The sequence below is a fragment of the Corvus moneduloides genome, chromosome 4, assembly GCF_009650955.1.
Source record: "Corvus moneduloides isolate bCorMon1 chromosome 4, bCorMon1.pri, whole genome shotgun sequence".
Classification (NCBI taxonomy): Eukaryota; Metazoa; Chordata; class Aves; order Passeriformes; family Corvidae; genus Corvus; species Corvus moneduloides.
In genome coordinates, this window is record NC_045479.1 from 24752499 (window position 1) to 24774444 (window position 21946).

Here is a 21946-nt window from a genome sequence, read left to right on the forward strand (position 1 = left end):
CTGAAAATATTGAATCATGTCAAACACTGATTTTCTCCCTTCCCATCCCACTCAACAACCCTGCTCAACACAACCTCCCAGTCTGACACCAAGCCTTTATTCCAATACTGTTCCCTCACAAGTTGCATAGGCAGCTTCAAGTAGTCCCAGCTTGCTTCCAAAAACATCAGGTAAGGCTGTTTCAAGTGCCTTACTAAACCTAAGAAGTGCAAAAACACATTTAACACCCCAAATTCCCTGGGAAGCATTTCAACAAATATTTAGTCTGCTGGAAGATCCAGCTTAAGTAATGATCTCTTTTCCATCTCCCGCTTGTTTCTGCCTTGCCATTGATGCTCCAATTGTACTGCACAGGGAGCTCTACTGTGGAACTGTTGCCACAAAATATCTCCAGCACCTCCCCACGGCACTTGCCCCTCTCCAAACTTAACTGGAATCCTTGATCTAACTATCCAGCTAACTTTGAGTGAGCCCTGATGAGAACAGAGTGCTGCCAGAGGAAAAAAAACCACCAAACTTGCCAAACTACAGTTGTATGAGCTGTTGAGTTTCTGTTTTCACTGTATGCAAAAAGAAATAGTTGAGAATGCAAAAGTAACTTCTGCAATGCCCAATTTCAGTTAGGTTACCTCCTGCCTGCCTTTTGATTTTATTTCTACATGACATGTACATGGTATTTTCAGCCTCAGCAACCTGCAGTTACACTTTCTGCCCTTGTTCCTGTACCTAGGTCTGGGACAAAGCATGTCAGCCCTTGGTTATGCTGACAAAACGGTCTGTGGACTCTGATCACAGTTGTTTTGAAAGAGTTCTTTTAACCTGGATTGGTATGCTGGTTTACAGCACAGCTCCACAAATAATAGTATCAGCAAAGCTGAGCACAACTGCCCTGCCAGACAAAGTCAGAAATGAGAGGCTGAGTTTAAGGCCAGCACTGCAGCAGCAGCCCCCACTCTGCTGAACCATGGCCCCCCATGTCTTCAAACTGCCCCATCCACCACAGGAAAACAGCCTGGTGTTACAAATGGCCCAACAAGCACTAAAAAAGGCTCAGTGACAGATGGGACAATAGCATCATCAATAGGGCTTGGGACAGCACAGCCCAGCAGGTGCCCTCCACTGAGCTGTACACATTTTTGTCCCACTTGGACAACTGTGGCAGTTTGTAACATCTGCTGCTAGCAGGATGAGTTTTACCCCTCACCTTTAGATGACTGACAGCAGGACTTGATTTTGCTGCCACAGACAGGCTGGCTAGCAAGGATCTCATGAAATTCCTACCACATACATCCTATTTCTTTAGTCTCTCTGTTGCCTGTTGTGGAACATTGTGATGCTTCATCTCCAGAATTCCTGAAGAATGAACATCTTTGTGGTCACACCCTCAGCTACCACAACAAATCTCCCTGCAGATCAACTGTTCTGATGCAACTGTTCTGTTGCCTCCACCCTGCTTCAAAAATGTTGCAGCTGTACATTGCCACTGTGTCCTTCCATCTGACCCCCCAAACCCCATCTACATCGACCCACACCTTTCCATACAAAGCCCAGAGATGAAAGTTGCTAATCTTCACATCAAAGCAATGTATTAACTCATATGAAACGGGGTCCAGAACTGCAGTGCCTGAGTTGAGTGTTCCCCCGGTCCAAGTCACATTTTGCAGATGTGAATGGAAGTGTGACTGAATCACAGAACCACAGAATGGTTTGGGTTGGAAGAGACCTTAAAGATCATGTAGTTCCAACCTCCTTGCTATGGCTGCAGGGTCACCTTCCACTAGACCAGGATGCTCAAAGTCCCATCCAGCCTGGCCTTGAGACACAAAAAGCAAAGCAAAGCATCAGTCTGGTGCTGCTACATACAACAGACTGGATCAAGACTCAGGAATCAAACCCAAATCTTCAATCTAACAGCAGAGACAAAAAGCTGGGCAAAATGGCCCAAACATTTCTGTTCAGGGTACACCCTGCAGTGTACAAAAGCAGATTTTAGCTGTGCAAAGCTTTCAAAGACATTCATATGAAGATGTCCAAGTTCCTGTTATCTAGCACGAGAAATAAGTGAAATCAGAACTAGGCTGAGACACTCTAAGAATGAAACACAGCAGGGGAAGGGGACTGACCCAGCTGCTGACAAAAAGAGGTCAAAATACCCGTATACCCTGCATTTGCTTATGCAGCTGAGAGAAACACTGAGGTTTGCACGGAACCAAACACAGGGAAGAAAGAAAGGTGAAAGGATCTGCACAGATACTCATAGCTCAAGTGTCTTGTGGGAAGCAGAGGCTGCAAAGCCTTCTATAATCAGTAAATCACTACTCGAGGCTATCAGACTTGTAGACTGACAGAGCAGAGGCAGCATGTGAGCTTTCCTTGGCCATAGTACCTACCTCATCACAGACAACAAGATATTTGAACTGCAAATCAGTTGGTAAGACAACACACAATGTTTGTAGAAAGGCTACAGCTAAATTCAGAATACTGAGTAAAATACTTTGCTCTTCAGTTAGACCTGTTCCTAAGGGAAAGGAAAAACCTTCCTTTGCTATGACAGCGAAGCTTGTGTCATGTCCAAACCCAACCTCAGACATGCTGATTTAATCCAGAATGGCAGAAGACCTTCTGCTGCAGCTATTCACCCCTGCTCTCAACCAAATTCTGGTTTCTCTCTCTTGTTTACTATGCTTTCGTAAAAGATGAGATAAAGTGCTGCAAATAGGCTCGATGACTTCCGCTGTCGGTTCAGGGTGGGGCTCCCACCCGTAGGATTTGGTAAGAGACACAGAACTTGAACCACAGAGCAAGGCAGTTAGCACTCTCTTCCTCCCATCATCTTCACCCCACTTTCAAAAAGCATTTCTCACAGCATGGAGGAAAAAGGTATTAAAAAACTGGGTCACATGCACAGAAGGGGTTGTCATCTTGCCAGTGGGGCAGTGTCTAAGAGCTGCTGCATGCTGCAGAAATATGAAAAGGGGCTGGAGAATACACAGCTGAGAGAAGAGAGATCTCCATCAGCATCCTTTTCTCCATTTGCAGCTCTGAGGAGCTTCTCATCCAGTACACAGACCTGATCATACTTGAGAATTCTTGCAGATACCATACCCCAACATTGGTAAATGACCTTGGATTAAGCCTAAAATATGAGTATCAAGGACAGGAAAAGAAGCCACAACTGCTAGATTTTGATTATTCAAATCCAAAAATACACAAACTCAGAAAATTAAAAATTAAGATGGACCTAAAAAAGTCAATCCAAATATATTTATGAAGGTAAGAAACACATCTCTGGCACTCAAACAAATGAAGCTTGCTCTTCAGTGACACCCTTCAATGAGAATGTTACTGTGACTGAAGAATTACGAGTGTTCCTAGACCCAAACAGAAGAAAGGCTCCTTTCCACGTTGCTACTGTTGCCAGCACTGCCAAAGCACGGCATTACAGACACGGTGCTGCAGCTTTTCAGAGTCTTCCCCACTGCCCAGCTATTCCAATCAACAGAAACATGGCACAGAACACAGCCAAATGAAGTTCCCGTTAGCTGGATTGTTTGGTGAGTCCCAGGCTGCTGTGGAAGCCAGAGCTGAGGTCCTGCCTCCCTGACACCCTGCCTCAGAGAGCCAGCCCTTCTCTTGGGTCAACATTCTGAACCTGCACAGCCTACTGGCTCATGCAGCTGTTTTTCCCAAAAAGAGCCACTTTCCAGCTACCTGCATTGGGCTTGCCCTGGCTGCTGAAGCACACAGGCAGGGGGAACTGTGGTACCCTGCCTCGGCTCGCCATGGAGACACTCACCAGCTGAGCTGCTTTCAGCTCACCAGAGCCCACTTTCAGCACGACTGTCAGTAACTCTAGTACAGCAGTATCTCTCTGATGATGCAGCTGAAGTTTAATATTTTCATTAACTGTGTGAAAAGCCTGAGGTATAGGTTTGTCACAGTAAACATGAAATTATTGGCAGAAAGGACTAAGATATTTTCAAGGCCCAACATTGAGTTAATTTAAAATCTTACATATGTGAAATTTCTCACAAGGTTCATCCTCTGTAGGAGCAAAATGGAAATTGTCACCCATGGTAACAGTTATCAGATCTGTGGGTGACTATGGCTACGGCTTTGTGTCAAAAAACATTTACAGCAAATACAACTAAGGTATAATCTGCTCCATCCACCACCATTAACTCTTGGCATTCAAAAGACATTACCTAAATCTTGAAATGAAAAATAAAAAAAGGCAAAGCTTCATTACAATCAGGATTATACCACCTCCAAACTGAAGAAGAAAAGGGAGACAAGGAACTTCTACCAGGAACCCTTTGATCCATGCATTCGTGGACCAGATTTCATGCCTGTTTCTTGCATGGAAAATCGGCCTTTGCAAACTCCTCTGATAACTTTCCAGAGTGCCATGGGTGGGAAAGGTATGGAGTCACAAAAAGGAGAGACCATTCCCAGACAACAAGTAAGAATGAAGCTAAGACAACTGTGGGAACACGAAGGGAAGAAACTCATATTGCATATCAGACTTTACTCCCCTGAATTATTATGTTTCTCTTCCAACTTTTTCTCTTGCAATTCTTTTATCATGGCAGGGATCAAGGACCAAACACAGCCTATCAAACACCTGAGCATGGTTCTTCCTTCTACAGCTTCAGAAAGGGCAAACAGCACATTTCCACCTTAACACAATGAACTTTATTGCTCAGTCATGTCTTATTAATCACAGATCATATAAACATATGGAAAACACACACAGTCAGATATCTAAAAATACAAACAAAGCAGATGCAGTTATTAGGCCTCTGACAATGAGACTCTCCACTTAAATGTACAGATTCCTTCAACACATAAAGCCTGAAGGCTTTGAAATTTTGCTTCAAGAAAAAAGATCAAATTCAAATAACCAGCAAATAATTCCTGGGACACAAGTTATAGGTATATGATCAAATTAAAATAAAACCAGTTACAGACTTCTGTGCAACACGCCAGAAACAGAAAAAATGTAGAGGACAGCTGCAAGTGTCCTCTACATTTTTTTTTTTATTTTACAATACTTGCTTAGTGTTCCAGTCTTACTCTCAGAGCATGACACTAAGTATATTAAAAGTCTAGCTGCAGCTTCTGTACTTGAGGTGCTGTGCTATACGCTACGAACCAGAAAATAGCACGGATTCAGAGGTTTATGGAGTATTAAAATAAGTTATCATTTTTAGATCTTAAAAGACTTTACAGGTTTGTACATTTTATTAAACAAGTCTGGGAGTAACAGTAGTTACAGTCCACATATATGTTTTTAACTCCTTGTCCTAAATGAAATTACAGTTCCAGCTTAAAAGCCTGAAAGTGAAGCAGTTGCCAATGTGCAGAACAGCAGACGTAAGATGTCAGGGAAGTGTAAATTTGAATTTTTTCTTCGTTACTCTAAATAGATTCCATAAAACTATAGGAATGTCACTACAAAGATCTGGTATGTACAGTGGTGTGAGAATGACGGGGACACATTACGTAGCAGGAAGAGCTATTTCAGGGTGCTAAAGCAATGGGTTTAGCTGCAGCTCAAACAGAACACGCTACAACCTTGAAATGTCAGCTCTCTAGCCACATTGCAACGGTTCTGAGTCAGTAAAACTCCGTGCAGGCACAGCAGTTCATCTATCCCAGCCCTTAGGTGGAAGACAAAATATGGCTGAGGCTTGAAGAACTGCCCCTGAAGTCACCAGCATGATGGCAGAGCAGCTCGTGTCATGAACAATACTGCACCTGTAGGTAACCGTCACGTTCCAACAGCTTGCTGCCTCTCCTTTCTCTGACAAACATAGAAAGATGCTCCTACCTCCCAATTAACAGTTAAACAATTTATACAACTGGTTTTTTCTTTTGTTTTGTTTCTGACATTTAATATGTTCTACTGTAGCTATTGTATGTAACAGGAACCAAAGGTTGATTATATCCTCAACTGACAGGTCTCCTTCAATTAGCACACATATACTAAATTGACAAGATTCATAATAAGAAATAAGAATAACTACGAAAACATGAACATAAATATTAATTATAGAGCCATGCAATAAAGCTAGAAGTGCATAATTTTCAAGTATTATAAAACTTTTTTTTTTAAACTGAGAAGTGATTAGACTATCAGGTAAAGGCTAACACAGAAATAGCATTTTTAGCTACCCTACACAAACACAAGTGTGGATGTATGGCCAAATCTTGGGGTTGAGATGTTGAAGTCTAGAGACATGACTTAACCTTAGAAACTCACAGGTGGCAAGCACTTCGCTTCCTGAATTCAGTACCTCAAAGATCCTTGGGTTTTTGTGATGGTGGCTGTGCTGGATGCAGAAGACCAGCTACTACAAGCTTTGTCTAGACGATGATCACCACTGGTATGCCAAAGCATAACCTGTGTTCTGTACCCTTAAGTCACTAACTGTCCCCAGTAAACAGCAATTCCTTTAGAATTCATTTTAAGTAATGTCTCACAGACTCCCAAGAAAGTAAATACTGCGTTTTAGTTTAATAACAAATACTACGTTTTATCCACTAACCTTAGGCTAGAAAAAAATGCAGCTAGTGATATGAGAGGCCTAATGAGATGATAATCATGAGACTGCCTGCTGTATCACAATAATTTCTAATTGTGTGACATGTTGCAATTGAACCACGGCACATTCCCCTCATGGAGTCTGAGGATAAAATACACTCGTACTCTGAAATAAGCTCGAGCATCCGGCAGGCTGCACATCCAAGCAAAAACTGCATCAGAGTGTGGTAGCACAGACCTAGAGCACAGAAACACCTCAGCACCTGCAAAAGCAATGCTATTGGAATCTCCATGCACAAATTCCATCCTCTTTGGATCTACATAGAGTCATGTGTTCTGCATCCCGGAACACAAACATACAGAGGAGTTGGATGTGGGCACAAAAACTGGCAAGCATCAGATACACTGAAGTGAAAAAGAAGCTCCTGGAAATTCTCAGCCTGTACAGCAGCCACCCTCCTTCTAGCTTTCAGTGCTCACAATGCCCTTTTCAAAGGATGCCTGTGACATTTTTCAGAGACTCACAAAGCACGACTACAGAGCAACACAAGGCACATTCCCAGAAATTATCTACTTCTGCTTCGCCTGCTTAGATAGAAGTGATGGTCAAAACAGCTTTCCTGCAGGATTGTGCCACATGACAACCTTGCATTCTTGCCTGTGTTTTGTGTTTGCAGCCAGAAGCCAAAGATACAATCCTGATGGATAAAACAAAGGGCATGTGAAGCTTTAAATCTTGCAAAAGAGAAAAAGAGCCACATGTTTTGCATAACAGAGTATTGCTACATTTGCAAAATGTCTTTCCCCTAAAAAGTTTTGCTGTTTTAGTTGAAGATACTTTCCACATAACTTTCTACTCAGATGTGCACTAGCTACTGTTTTAAATATTCTCTTCAAGGGTGAAAAATGGGGTGTTTAATAGTCGCCAAAAAAACCTTACAATAGCTGTAACCTTTAAATTTGACACTAAAAAATGACAGCATCTGACTGTTCTTCTACAGCACAAGAGTTCAAAGAGTTGAACACAGACAGCAGATTTTGTTTAACTTGCATTTTGTGAGGACAAGAAGATGAAAATCATCTCTGCATAGCTACAAAAAAATGCAAATAGCAAAATGGCTTTTCTATTTGCACTGTTAGAAAATAGGCCAAAACCTGAATAAATAGAAAAACTCAGCTCTCCTTTTTTCAAGATACAGTCATTCTACCTCAGATCACAGGTATGTCAGCTGCAGGTGAAGACTTGCTTCCCACATTTTTTTCTAAGGGCAATTGAGAATTTTAATCTTCAACTAATGAATCCTGCTACTAGTAAAAGGTTACACAAAGTGGTAACAGAAAGCAAGAAGAATTAATGAAGCATAAAACCCAATTACTTTGAATCCTCTTTCACTGCCTATAAATGCTTTATTTCTTACTACAATACACTAATCCTTCAGTGGAGCAAAGTCCTACTGTAGGTGGCTGGTGGGTAGGGAAGGTTATTTAAGTGAGATTAAGTGTACTTGGTAAAAAAATGTTGAAACATTTGCCTTTCCACTCTATCATATAAACAAAATTCCACATGGGACAAAGTAAGCAATTCCCAGTTCTGTTATGAACAAGCACAGCAGGAGTAGCATGACTCTCACTCTCACTTAAAGGTGACACAAATGTGTCATCTCCCACTCCTCATATTTCCAGCGTCAAAAAACCTCGTGTTGATGAAAGCCTGAAATGAAATTTCTCTTTCAGGGCACCAGTTTGCAGAATAAATCTTATGTGGGGTTTAGATTCAGTCAGGAGAACCGAAGGTACCAATGGGAGTTTGCACACTACATAGCTTGTAATGTAAAACAAAACCTTTCACTTCTCCCACACTTGGCTCATGGATTTTTCCATGGCTGTTTGCCTCAAGATATACAGGAACTGATCTGTATCACAGGCTAATCTAAACGAACATGTAGGAAAGCACAGTAAGACCAAAACAGAAACAAAGTCGATGCTGAGGAAGTGACATCCACACTCTGGATATGAAGGTGAATTGGAGGTGTGGTGCCAGACAAGCTGTAGTCTGGTGCCATGGGCTGGATGCATATTAGCTCTAGGCAGAATATTTTCCACTTTACCTTCATTCCAATTTAATCCAGCTCTCAAACTTCATTTTATGGTGCAAAGCAAGGTACAGTAGGCAGTTGCAATCAGGAACTTCATTTCAAAAGCACATTCCTGTAATGCAGATAGAACTGCAGCCATCACGGCTCTCTCAAGAGTGTTAAGACTTTCCAGATGGAAAATAAAGGAAAGAAAAGAAGCCAACTAGCATTTGACATGGAAAGAGCAATCCAGCTCTTTTAGTTCAGCACCAAACCATCCTCTGGATTCCAACTTTTATACTTTTGCTGAATCATCATAAAGGACTGTGTGGGGCTTGGTTCCTGGCTAACAAACCCAAGAGGGACACATGAGTCCAGCATAGCCATGTTCAGTAGCAGATGACAGCAGGACAAGATTAAGTACTTAAACATTTTCACAGACAAGAGGTATAAGCCAGAGAGAAGAAAGAATACAGGATACTTGCACATTCCTAGCAGTAGTAAAAATGTGTATCCAGGAACTCCTGAAAGTAGAAGTAAAGCTGTTGCGGCTCTGAGACGCCTTCTGGAGGAACACGGTCCCTAGTCATCCTCTGTACTTCTCAGGTCAAAAATGGGACTTTTGTTTTAAGTATCACAATTTATCTCACATCTGATCTTCTCCTCAAAAATGGCCCAGGCAAATTATGTTTTAAACATTTCCCTACGTTCAGTTATTTCCAGTTGGCAGGTATGGGTAAATGACACCATTATCTGTGAGGAACTAATTTCAAATCCTGTTTAGAACAGATGTGTTAAAGTGGGTTTTCTCCATTGCAGAAAGGACCTTTTCATGTGTTGCCAGTATTTTCACGATATTTCACTGAGTGTTTTTCTTTGGTCTGTCACAAAACTCACATGTAGGAGATATAAACGAAGCAATGAAGGGCACAAATCTGCAAAGACTAGTAATTTAGGCTATGTTTGAAACAAATTTAAGACTCACTAATTATTCTGGATGCCTTACTTGAATTACTTGCAAGGGCCTCATTTTCAAAAGGCCTGTAAAACAGACCCCTCTCAGGAATCACAAGTTTGGCCAGCCACACTTTGAAGAAAGCCAGTACTGAACATGAGTTAATAAAGTATTTGCATACATATCCACCTAAAGCAGGAGACCACAAAGAAGTCAGGAACATTTTCTTCTGAGAAGAATTAGTAAAAAGGCCCAGTCACTGCGACACTAGTCTTTCATCCAAAAGCAGGTAAGTGTATTCTGTAGAAGCTTGTATACAAGCTCCCCAGGTTAAAAAATAGACAACAGACAGGATATATCCAGACAGGATAATCTTTTCTTTTTGCTATGGTAACATAATTTTAAGCAGGGGTCCCAGAAACCTCTTGAGAACATTACTGACATCCAGCAAGCCACTTCAGCTGACAGAGTGCTGCTGACAGCTTTTCTTCACTCAGAGCAGGAGCTGACAGTCTAACCTTCAGCCCTCAGCAAAGTCTAAGTCACACCACTGTGTCATATTACAGCATGCACCCCAGAAACAGAAGAACTGAGAAAATCCTCATTACTACACCATCTTCCAATTAAAGCTTCTGAAACAGGGAAGCAGGAAATCTTTTGACAGAAGAAGAAACACATACCTGATCCACTGCCTTTTATTACAGCTGTTGTGTGAAACTGAGAGGACCTCAAAAATAAAACATTTGCTGTGTGGTCTTGCTTCAAATTGTTACCTATAAGTCATCTAGTTCAGAGGTACCAAAGCATGACAAAACTATTTGTCAGATACCTTTTTTGCATTTTTGGGGGAAGGAGGAGAACAAAACAGAAAAATACCTTCTCCAACGCTAATCTGACAGTGAAAGCTTGGCTTTAGGGTAGATCCTCTCTGTTTACCCAGAAAAGTAAACGTTCTCTACCTCCACAGATTTTGCCTTCCCCTGCAAGAAGGGCAATGGGTGATGCCCACAGGGCTCTTCCTAGCTGGTTTCTAGCTACAAACATAAAAGAGAGCCCCTTGTTGGCTAACATCTTATACACACTGCCTGGTTTTGGTCGGTTTATGGAATATGTACACACAAAGTTAAAAGTGCCTCAGAGGTCTGGGGAGCTGACACACTGTAAGAACAGAAAATGCAGAGGCAGGAAGCCTGTTAGAAGAGTGATTACCAGCAGGAGTCAAGGGAATTCTAACATAGCATGGTCTCCAGAAGACTGTGCACCGTGAAGAAATGCAAGCCAAGTTTTGCAGTACAGTTGCACTTGCAGCCATTACCCTCTTCCTCAGTATCGGAGGTGGCACCAACACTTCAGAAGGACCAGGCTGGTCCCCAGGGTGGGGCTCTTACATAGGATGTTTTCCATGCAGAAGCAGAGAACCCGATCTTTCGAATCATATGGGAAACCACTCTCTACCAAAAAACATGCATAAAAACACCAGGGCAAAGAACTGAAGTGGTACTTACGCGGCATGATCCCTTGGCTCACCAGCTCCTCCCGCGTGCGTCGCTGCTGGAGCTTCAACTGCAGCACTGCACGACAGCAGAGAGAGGGGAGAGAAGGAAATCCATCAGTGCAAGAAACAACTGAAGAGACATTTTCAAATGCATCTTGTTTTCTTCTTTGGATGCCAAGGCACTGGTGAGCAGCAGAAGGAAAAGACCCCCCCTCCCACCCTGCTGCCCTGCCCTGCGGCAATTGCAGAAGTGGCCCCCAGCAGTCAGGTTTCCGTAGGCTTCTGCAGCCAGGGGGAGAGGAAGTTGCGCAGGGTCTTGGCAGGGTGATAAAAATCCACAAAGCCAGGCCTGTTTCTCAGTTCTTTCTAGAGCACCAACTGCTTTCCAAACCATTAATATTAAAAAACAAACAAAGAGAAACACCAGCTGACAGTCCTCCAATAAACACAGAGTGACACCCCAGCTGCTAATGACTCCTGAAAACTCTAATTACTATGTGCAGATTAAACGATATGTCAAAATTGTTGGTCGTTACTCTAAATTACCAGGCTGATTTCCTCCCTCAGCTCAGAAATTCACCTTCAGAAACATCTTGTGAAAGTGAAATACCACGGATACGTCTAGAGGTGTCCTTCCACTGCAAAAGGAATCCCCTTATCACTAGAATTTTTCCTATTTGTTTTAGCATATTCAACATATTCATGACCTGTGTGAAATGCAATTAGCTGGCTTTTTTTCTAGTGCAAATCCCTGGAATAGTCATAATTTCAACATTTAGATTATAACAGCAGTTTCCCTTTAATCTATACAATCAAAGCAAATTCTAGATTTTTTCAAATTCTAGATTTTTCTTACAGTCAAAGACAGCTTCCATACGAAAGTGACCTTTCGAAATTGAGGAAAAAATTCACATGAATGTGTAGACACACACATGACTCAAATTAGGATAACCTGAGTATCACTGAATCCCATTTGCAATCAAGCCCAAACTCCTAAGTATACTCCACATATTATAAAATGAATGGCAAGGCATCTCATCTCCCCGGTCTTAATTTGAATTTCTCTGTCAAGCTAATGCCTTTTGTATAGTCCACATAATGAAAGTCCACACAAATGCAGTGGAACCACTACAGAGCAAAACTGCTCTACAGTCTAATAATGCAATCCTATTATAACCCTTACGCCACCTTTCTTAAATACTTTGCTTGTCCAGTACATTAACTCCATACATTATATCCAAATTTGTACTGCACAATCCCTAAAGCAGAGATCAAAAAATTTAAGAAGATGCCACTTTGTCTACTTACAGACATCACCACATTTTACCTGTTTCTTTCAACCTATGCAGTTTGCATTTGACTAAGATACATCTTCCAATAAGGGTTCTGGTCTTCACATGTATAAAAAAAGAGATCCATCTCTTCCTTCCTATGGTTGTTTCCATAGCACCTAATCACCCTAACGCACACTTAATTTTCTTCTTGGATTTGTCTGGCTTCCACTTCCATTGACTCTTGATATCCCTTTCTTTGAAACTGTTTATGACACCGAGAAAAGTACCTCCTACCTATGGACGTACCTCTGTGCACAGTGTGCAAACATCTCACCTCTCTTCTGTTTCTTAAGACAAATTATGACTTCTTACTATATGGATCCTGGGCAGGAAACTACTTTCTTTTAGTATATGGAAGTGAGAGAGGGGAGGAGGATGTACAGAGCACCATGGTAATTCTGTGTGGGATCAGCCAAGAGCCAGAAGAAGGAGGAGTGAACACAGAGGGGAAGGAACAGGCCCTTCATTTGGCTGTGAAACTGCAAACAGAAGTGGTAGGTCCAGACTCTTCCTCCCACCCAGCATGAGATCGCACTCCTACTTCTGTGCTAGCGTGAGGGCCAACACAGCTCACAGCCAGCCTGCTCACAGAGCTTCTCATTTGCTGGATTGCTTCTGAGGTTATCAAACCCCAACTCTACAGAAGCACTTGATCTAACTAACACCTTGCTGAGACAGTGTCAAATTTCTCACTCCCCCCATCCCCTCTCATGTCCCCCTGACTGGTGGCTGGACTCACTGACACGACAGTGACCGCAGCCCAGTCAAAACAGGCACCAGTTTTTGTGTTGGTAAGTTGAAGAGGATGACCACATAGCCAGGAGTTGTAGTGGAACAAGTAGGACACCAGGTATTCGCCAGCACTGAAGGCGGGAGTTAGACTTCATCCTTCCAACAGCACACTGCCACTACGTGATTTCTGCCCATTTAACTCCCACTGCACGGCATTACTTCTACTACTGAGCTGTTTAGGGACTCATAGCCATACCCTAAATTAGCACATGTTACTAAATGTATACAGACAAGGCACAGACCTACAGCATCAGGTCCACCTCCCCAGCTTTAAGTGTACATAATCTTACTATTACTCACGTTTTCCTATTTACACATCTAGTAACGTGTGTTAGCCCTTTCTGCCACTTACTTGCTACGACCATCTACCTTCCCTCACATTTCTAACTACGCCTACTTTTTACCTTTCACCTCCCAGTCAGGGATTTTCAGCAAAAAACTCCCCCACACAGGTGTGGCTGGCATTTTTTGCTCCTGGGTGCACACCTGTATTGTCATCTGTATTACTGCGCATTTTGCTCCACTGTCTCAGTTGGCTTAAATGATCTAAACCTTTTTTTAATGTCACTATTTATTCCTCCACTAGTATTTGTTCTGTCCACACTGTTACAATCTCTTGCATGTGTTTCCAGACTCTACCAGGCTGATCTCAACCAGAAATGCTTTTCTGCTTTCTATGATTACAACCAGTTCTTAATCCAATTAAGCACTACTTCATTAAATTCAAATATACCTCTTGAAACCAAAATACACCACACTACTAAGTTAGAGATGTTATGAAAATCTGTTGCACCCAGACAAAACTCCTAGCAACCAAATTTCACTAATCCAAATGACAAAATCACATTTGATTGGACCTGTTTTCACAAACCAAAAAGCTGATCAGCGTGATTATACTGCTATTCTTACACCACCTAAATTCTTGATCAAATTTTCCATAGTTTTTTTTCCTGGAAGTGATAGCAGATGAGCCATTTTTTACTCACTTTACATCACCTGTGATGCAAAATGTTATTGGTCTTTCGCTCTTCTGAAGTCTCCCTGCTGTTCCCAAAATTATTAGAAATGAATCTCAGACTGCTAGAGACTTCATCAAATGACTTTAAATTCTCCTGCTAACTGCAGCCTCCCTTATGAATTTTCTAAATATATCTTATTTCTTTATTAGTTACAATCTACTACCCGTTTTCTCTCCCCATTATATGCACCTTTTATTTTTAAACCCTATGTCCCTTGACAGAAAGAAACTGTCAAGAGGACTTAAACTGGAGAATAGAAAAAAAGTCATTTTCAAGACCCTTTTTATAAGACTAAGTAGTTCCCGGGATTTATGAATGTATATAAATACATATTAAGCACAAGTTATAATTGCCATAAAGTACTTTTTTTTTCCCAATACAGCTTATTTTTGTGGCAGGGAAGAAGGCAAAAAGGATTATTTCAGTTCACTCCTGAATACATTTTGGCTTAACTAAGTACTTGGAGTTCCCAATGCCATTTCATATATTTAGGAGATCACCTGTTTACATGTGCAAGTGTGTGAATCCTATATATAGATTAACAGATGTCCCAAGCACCAATCCAAGGCTGTTGCACATGGAGCTCAGCCAAAGGTCTAGAATGACCAGAGAAATTCAAAGCTACTCTAAGACAAACTGAAGTGTAAGTCTTTCAATCACTAATGGACAATCTTCTGTTTCCTTTAGCCCTGTACTTAACCTGTAAATTAATTTTCAAGTTAAGAATAAATCAGGTCATATAAAAGGCAGTGCATAACTACTGGCTACAAAATAAGTTCCAAACTGTTACCCTTCTACTATCTGCAATATTCTGTGGGATTTGTATGCTTGTCAGTTTTTCCCACTCAAAACTGGACATAATTTTTTTACTTCACAAGTATGAAACGTTCCCAATTAAATTTTGAACAATGTTTTTATATCCCAAATGGACTGTTCCAAGGATCAGTAAAACATTCCAGAGAAATCTGGGAGCTAGGAGAGAGGACCACTGCAGTTTAAGAGGAGTAGAGAAGAACTGCGGTGCTGGGAGATGTATTAAATGACAAATAATATTGTGATACAGCTACTGTCACCAGAGTTAGTAAAATACAGCATGTCATGATTATTTTTTGTTCATCTTAACATAAAATTTTCTCAACAGCCACAGGCATATTCCAGGACCAGCTACTCACAGCTGGTGGCAGCTCAGATTCAACAGCACATAAATAATATACAGAGCCTGCACCCATAAGCACTTTCAGGACAGCTACAACTCTGGTGGTAGTGCAGGGGTGCATTAGTAGTAAGCAGAAGCAAGAACAAATATCTATGATGAGCTAAGTTGTTTTTTGCAGATCATCACCTAAATCTGCAGCAGCATGCCTGCCCTTAGACATAGATATCTGAAAGCCCTTCTATTTCTAAACCACACTGCATTTAGTAATGTGACTAGAACTACTGCAGAAACTAGACTGCAGATTCTGCATCTCAGCATTTCAACAGAGAAAAATAAAATTAAGATCTCTTTTCAGAAACTGTCTCACATACCAGGATAGGTTTGAGACAATAAACTTAAAAAATATTCTGCATTTCCTGTTTTTTGAAAACTAGAAAGAAGAAGCACAGGGCTGTGAACTGCAAGCTTGTGGTGAGACCTTGTGCATGTTATACTCAATACAGACTTACTGCCAAAGGGAGTCTGTGCTCACATTTCTACAAAACCTTTCCTGCTGAGGAATCCCAGGCGATACTTAAGGTCACCCAACCAAGGTAACGATTAAGCACAGCCATATGGTGGATTACAACTGGGACAGCATGAGCAGCAGTGCAGAGCAGGAAGGAAGGAAGGCTGCTAAAGCCAAATGAAACTCTATAGAGGGACTGAGGGAGGCAGAACTCTGTGGAATTCGGGCTGGGATACCCATGCAAAATGGGAGAGTGCAAGACATAAACTGCATATTAATAAGAAAGGCTGTATGCTCACAGACGTGATTTATCAATTTTGTAAATTCAGTGAAAGCAGTCTGCCTGATAGAAGAATTTATCCTTGCAGCCCAATCAATAAACCATGTGATCAGAATGAGAAACTACTGAAGAACAAGTGAAATTAGCCTAACTTCATTATCTAAGCTGAGGAAAGTGCAAGCGTAAGTAAAAGCAGTAAAAAGCAATTTAATGCTCATAAGGGCTCACAGTCATTTATTTGTAAATTGTTCAGCACCTCTGCAGAGCCCATTTTGAAAGCACTGAGCAGCTACAGCACCCTGTTAATTCACCAGAAAGCACTAATACAGCACAAGCTGGGATGGGAACTTGCCAGTTAGTTGAACACCTCTGCCTTTCTGTAGTGACAAAGGTATTTCAGGAGAATTTTCACTGGCCTAGCACTGAGCAGGTCTGACTAGGTTTACTTTGTGAGGGTCAGAGACCATGGACTAAGGAGATGTGGCACATGGCCACCATTTGCAGCCCACACATACTTTCCAATTTTTCAGTCCAGTGTGTTTAACACCGTATGTAATGGCCTGCATGCAACCAACTTAATTATAATATGCAACAATAAAAGACAACTTTGATGACATGGGGTATTTGCTGAACAAAATTGGCACAGCTGGTTGTGCAGAACTGGGGCCTCTAACTCAAATATCACAGTGCCATGTAACTACTGCTTTGAAGGATGAAGCCACCTTTCCACTTACCACTCGGCCAGCAGCCCTTCTAATTACACTAAGAAGACAATATTTTTCCTACTTTCTGATTAAATAGTCACATTTGACCAGAAGCAAATGCCAAATTCAGCTTTTGACTATGCAGCACACCAGCTGTTGTTTTCTGTGGAAGCTACAGCCTACTGAATTCAGTCCCTTGGAGAGGTGGTAAGAACACAAAAAATGGTCTCACACCAAAAAATGGTCTCTGAGCATTTTTCATCTGTGCCAGCTTACAAAACAAATGTTGACTTGCATTAGATTTTTCATGCCTCAACAGGAAGCCAGATTAGATTCACCAGCAAGGGCAGCATCTGTAAAACTCCAGTTGCAACACCTTTCTGTACAAAAGCAGCAAAGGGCTGTTAGTGTACCGAAGTACTTGTAGCGTCCACAAGAAACTAAAAGAAAAAATCAGCTGTGATAGTTTATGATCAGTGAGTGAGTATACAATGGTCAAAATTAATTCTCAATAACTTAAATTGCTGAGGAGGATTGCTTTTTCTGTTTTAGAGCTGCATTTTTCTGGTGCTGTTGACAACACACTCCGCACTACACAGAATGTGCTAGAATGGGCGTTACCAACAAAGAAAAGCTAACTTTTTGGGCCTTTTTTAAAGGCAATTTTCTGAGCCTAACAGCATTTTAATCCACTAACTGCTGATGGAGAATACATGCTGGCTTTGCATTTAAGCAGACTGTGCAGTTAACAGAGAAGCATTTAAATGAAGCAGACTGTAAATGACACCCAAACTGCAGGGATTATATGACAGTTTGCTACCCTGGGAAGCGGATGCCAAAAATTCGTGTCCCTCTGTGGCGTGAAGGAGAAGCAGCAGATACACTGTTGATCCTCACAATTTGCAAGCATCCACTGTTGTTGGGAGCAGCAGCCATACGGTTCTGTTCATTTCAATGCATTTTAAAGAATAGCTTGAAGCAAGCCTGCACAAAGGGAGAGTTAAGCAGAAGTTTATTTCTTTACTATTTGAGACTATCTCACATTCCACTACCTCTTTTCTCTACTGAAGCAACAACAACGGCTGCTATTAAAGTGCAGGCAGCTTCCTCTGCCCTTCCTTAGCAACCATGCTGTGGAGAAAATGGAGTTTGGGAGGGTAAAGCATAGAAAGAAAATTTGGTTTGGTCTGTTCAACTGTTGCAAGAACCTTTCACACTAGAGGCAAAAGCCACTTATTTATATTCATGCTGTGGTTTTCCCCCTGTGGGAAGTAGGATTGGGACCACTCTCCATACACCCAAAGAGGAGTTCTGTGAAGCATATCCTGAACAGGAAACAAAACTGGGATCAGGAGCAGCTCCCTGTTGCAGGTTCTGAGAGCGATAAAAGCGGTTTTCTTTGCAGCCCTGCAGAAATCAGCACGTCCTGCTGCAACATGCTGAGATGGAAAGGTGTCTCGTACCAGTCCAGGGAATACTGACAACTCCTTACCCAGCTGTGCTTGTCCAAAAGAGATGATTCTGGGAACAAAGCCAAAGAGGAGGTTTAATCAAAAAAGCCACACAGCTGCATCAAAGGCACTTCTTGTATAGAGGACTTGAAACTTTTTTCATAACCACCTCTTATTTCTTATCCTCTTAGGAAGCTTATGAAAGCATTAAACATTTGTACAGATGTGAACAGGAGTATGATTCTGCCTGATGTAGACCTAAACCTTCTATCAAGTGATTCTTAAAAAACAGAACAGGCGCTTCACCTCCAAAGCAATAACTTTCAAAATATTTCACAGTGTATGTGCTAGCAATAATCCAAGGATGCAGTGTGGGTCATATCACACTGGAATTGGTTTTTTCCATCCAGCACTTCTAAAAGCCTTCAGGCTCTCAAATGCCCAGAAACTTTTAAAAGCAGCTGAAAAGTACAGAAAAAGGAGTGACTGGTCAATTAAGAACACAAAAAGACAAGGAAATGAGAAAATTAACTGACTCTCACTCTCAGAAGAAGAAGGGCTTGTTTCTTGATAAAATCACACTCTTCAAAGGTTCTAATGCTCAAAATATTCTTGGGTCATATAAAATCATTGACATGGCATGCAGCTTACACATGCCTGTTGATTGCCTATATGAATGTGTTCCAGAAGACTAGTTTTGGCTAGAAACAAACAAACAAAAAAACAACAGGTTCAGGGCAATAGCCCTTTACTGTTGGGAGATGCCACAGGAAGAGAAATATGAAATAGGAAAAATTTAAAAAGATGTTTTCAAAGGATGATGGAATACTGTATTATCTTTTAATGAGTCAATGTCATGAGGCATTAAGTAGTTCTCTTAGTGGAGACAGACAAATATAGATTCTTTGATACAGTTAATTTAGCAGAATCATAAGTCCCAACCTACAGAATTCCCCAAAGAATATGAAAACAGAAGTACACAGTCAAAAGTAAAAGGATCTATTTCCATCCTCATATTACCACAAGGTAGCTAGCTCACACAGAGCACAGAACAACAAGCTACCTCAGCAGGTCATTTTTGACGCTTAATATCAAATTTGATAAATGCAGAAATCGCATTAATGTTAATTAAAAACCATATTTAGAAGATAAAACCAGCATTTACAGCAATTTTAGTTTTGTTAGGACACGGTGCTATAAAACAAACAAAACCAGTAGCTCCTTCCAAGTACCAAGACATAATATGATCTAAGCTCCAGACAGGACAGAACAGTTACTCCTGTTAGTGGTTCTCCAAGGCTCAAGTCAGCATTGGCTTTGGTGGTAAAATGTGCAGATCCCAGAGAAAGAGCCAGTTCACAGCCTTAGAAGTTTACTTCTTTACTTCTGAGATTCAGTCTCAATACTGCACACATTGAACATGCTTATTTCACAGGAGCTACTCATGTATATGACTCCAAATAAATGCAAACTTGATTATTACCATGAAAGTTATGCTGAACTTTGGAGGGTTCTTTTCATATATATTTATAATTAGACTAGCAGTTGCTGTGCATTTTACAGCATTTACCTTTACCTTCTTCCTTCATAACTTAACTTCTGGCATTTCCATTAAACATGTAAGATTTAGGGGGACTTAATGCCATTTTATTCACTGCTACTTTTTAATGCAAAGCCAATCTTGTCTTATTGGATACTAAAATTTTAAAATCAGATATGTTTGTTACTATTAGTACATAAGTGTTTCTACCGAACACATAAAAGCTCAGTCTTAACCATAAAGTTTTGGTACACCTATAATCCATCTCAGCACTTGCTGAAACTGTTACAACTTTAAGAAATTAACCTGAAATACAGGTAACATGGTATATTTAGTAAGATATGCAACATGTAAAAAGGCACAACAAGCTAGTCAGTAGGAAAAGTTGGTTTGCTTTCTGTGCAGGGTACTGATTCCTATAAAATCATTTTGTCTCAGTAGTGCTGGTTAGGTGAAAACTAAGCATGTGAGTAACTAGGCACATATCCATATCTATGGAATCTGGCTACCATGCATGATCCAACAAGATGACCTGTAACAAAATACCTAGGCAGAAAGGTCTACCTAAAATTGACCCCACTGGTATCATAGTACAGTAAATATTAACTGTAATCAGTACTTGTTGATGCCATCTATATATCCATTGTTACTATTTATAGCTGGAAGAGAAGTCTTGAGGAGGGAAAAAGAGAGAGAATTTCCCAACTCTCTGTGTAAACTTGAGTCATAGTCTATAGTGATTTGTATTTTTCCATGAAAAAATGAATAAGGAGGAACTAACATTGCCCTTAACCAGCCTGCAAAGAAGACCCTAGAAAGAAATTCTCACCCATAATTTAATATGACATGGCAGATGGGGACAAATGAAGGAAGAAGAAGGAATAGGTAGATATATCCTGGCAATTAGATCTACAGCTGTCTACTAAGGTGACAGTACAAAAGGCAAGCTACACAAGGGAAACACAAGTTCAAACTCTTCATTTTTTTTCTTGCAAAGATAGAGGTATCTCTGCCTATAAGAAGAAAGAGTTTCAACCAGCTCATTTTCCATAAAGATGATACATGGGAGTTTTTCTGAAAAACTATACAGAAAGAAAAAACCAAACATTTTGAGGTATGTCAGAATCTGAACAATTTTTTATTGTATTTAAAATTCTGAGTTCGAGGGATGCATTTTTGTGGGTTTCTAACAAGCAGAAAGAAAATCAAGCACCGAGACAATGCCAAGACACATCCATAAACACACATGATTGATTAGATATGTTTATAATACTAAAATTGATGAGGAAATCTTTCTATGCTTCTTGCAGGAAGTGAGACATGGTTGAATATTTTTCCTTCATAGGTCACCTCCCATACTTCAATTTCTGCTACAGCAGAGTGCTCCAGTGCACAAACAGCCTCATAGATCAAGGTCACAAACTTCCTCAAACATTTCTGAGAGACTGGTTTTGGCCCAGTGACTCAGCCTTCCTTCTGCCACAGGGCACCCTCTACAGATAGAGGTTAAAAGTCCCCCTCACAGGAATCATCTAATGGTCAAAACACCACAGAACTTCTGTGGCAACAGCTGGGACACCTCGACATATGAGCTGTGTTTCGGGGTTTTCCACTAAAACATGGAATAATTCTGTATTTCCAAGACCATTTCGGATTTAAAACCACCTAAAGATCTTTGGTTTACTGAAACCAAATGCAAATGAGAGCAAATGTGTTTTTCCACAAGTAGTAAAAAAAATTACTTAGAAGTATGCAAATTTAAATACAAAACCAGCAGTTCTTTAGAAGAAATAATTAACTAGTTATATAGGGAACTCAGAAAGCTGGGCCTTATAATTTTAAATTAGCTAGCTTGAGTATCTCCCAGTTTCAGCCAGTTCATTGTGCTGACAGTTATTTCATGGGACATGAAACAACAGTGGTTTTGTCCAAGGTGCATATTACATGCAAAACGAAGACTCAGAGCATTCCCTATCTAGTTAGCATTCCTCTTACCAGCTTCTCTCCAAGCCCCAGCACTCTCTCTTAGCAAGAATTTCAGGTGGATACTACAAGGAATTACCATATTTCTTTAATGCATGGTAGTTAAA

At 40.8% G+C, this 21946-nt stretch overlaps 1 protein-coding gene across 1 annotated transcript in view; it reads right to left on the reverse strand.

Annotated features, from left to right (window-relative positions):
* MRTFA (myocardin related transcription factor A) overlaps nucleotides 1-21946 on the reverse strand; it is a 104618-nt gene that overhangs the window by 19180 nt on the left and 63492 nt on the right. Inside the window, exon 6 of the mRNA XM_032105849.1 lies at nucleotides 11083-11148. Coding sequence (XP_031961740.1) covers nucleotides 11083-11148 — 66 coding nt within the window. The remainder of the gene's footprint in view (nucleotides 1-11082; nucleotides 11149-21946) is intronic.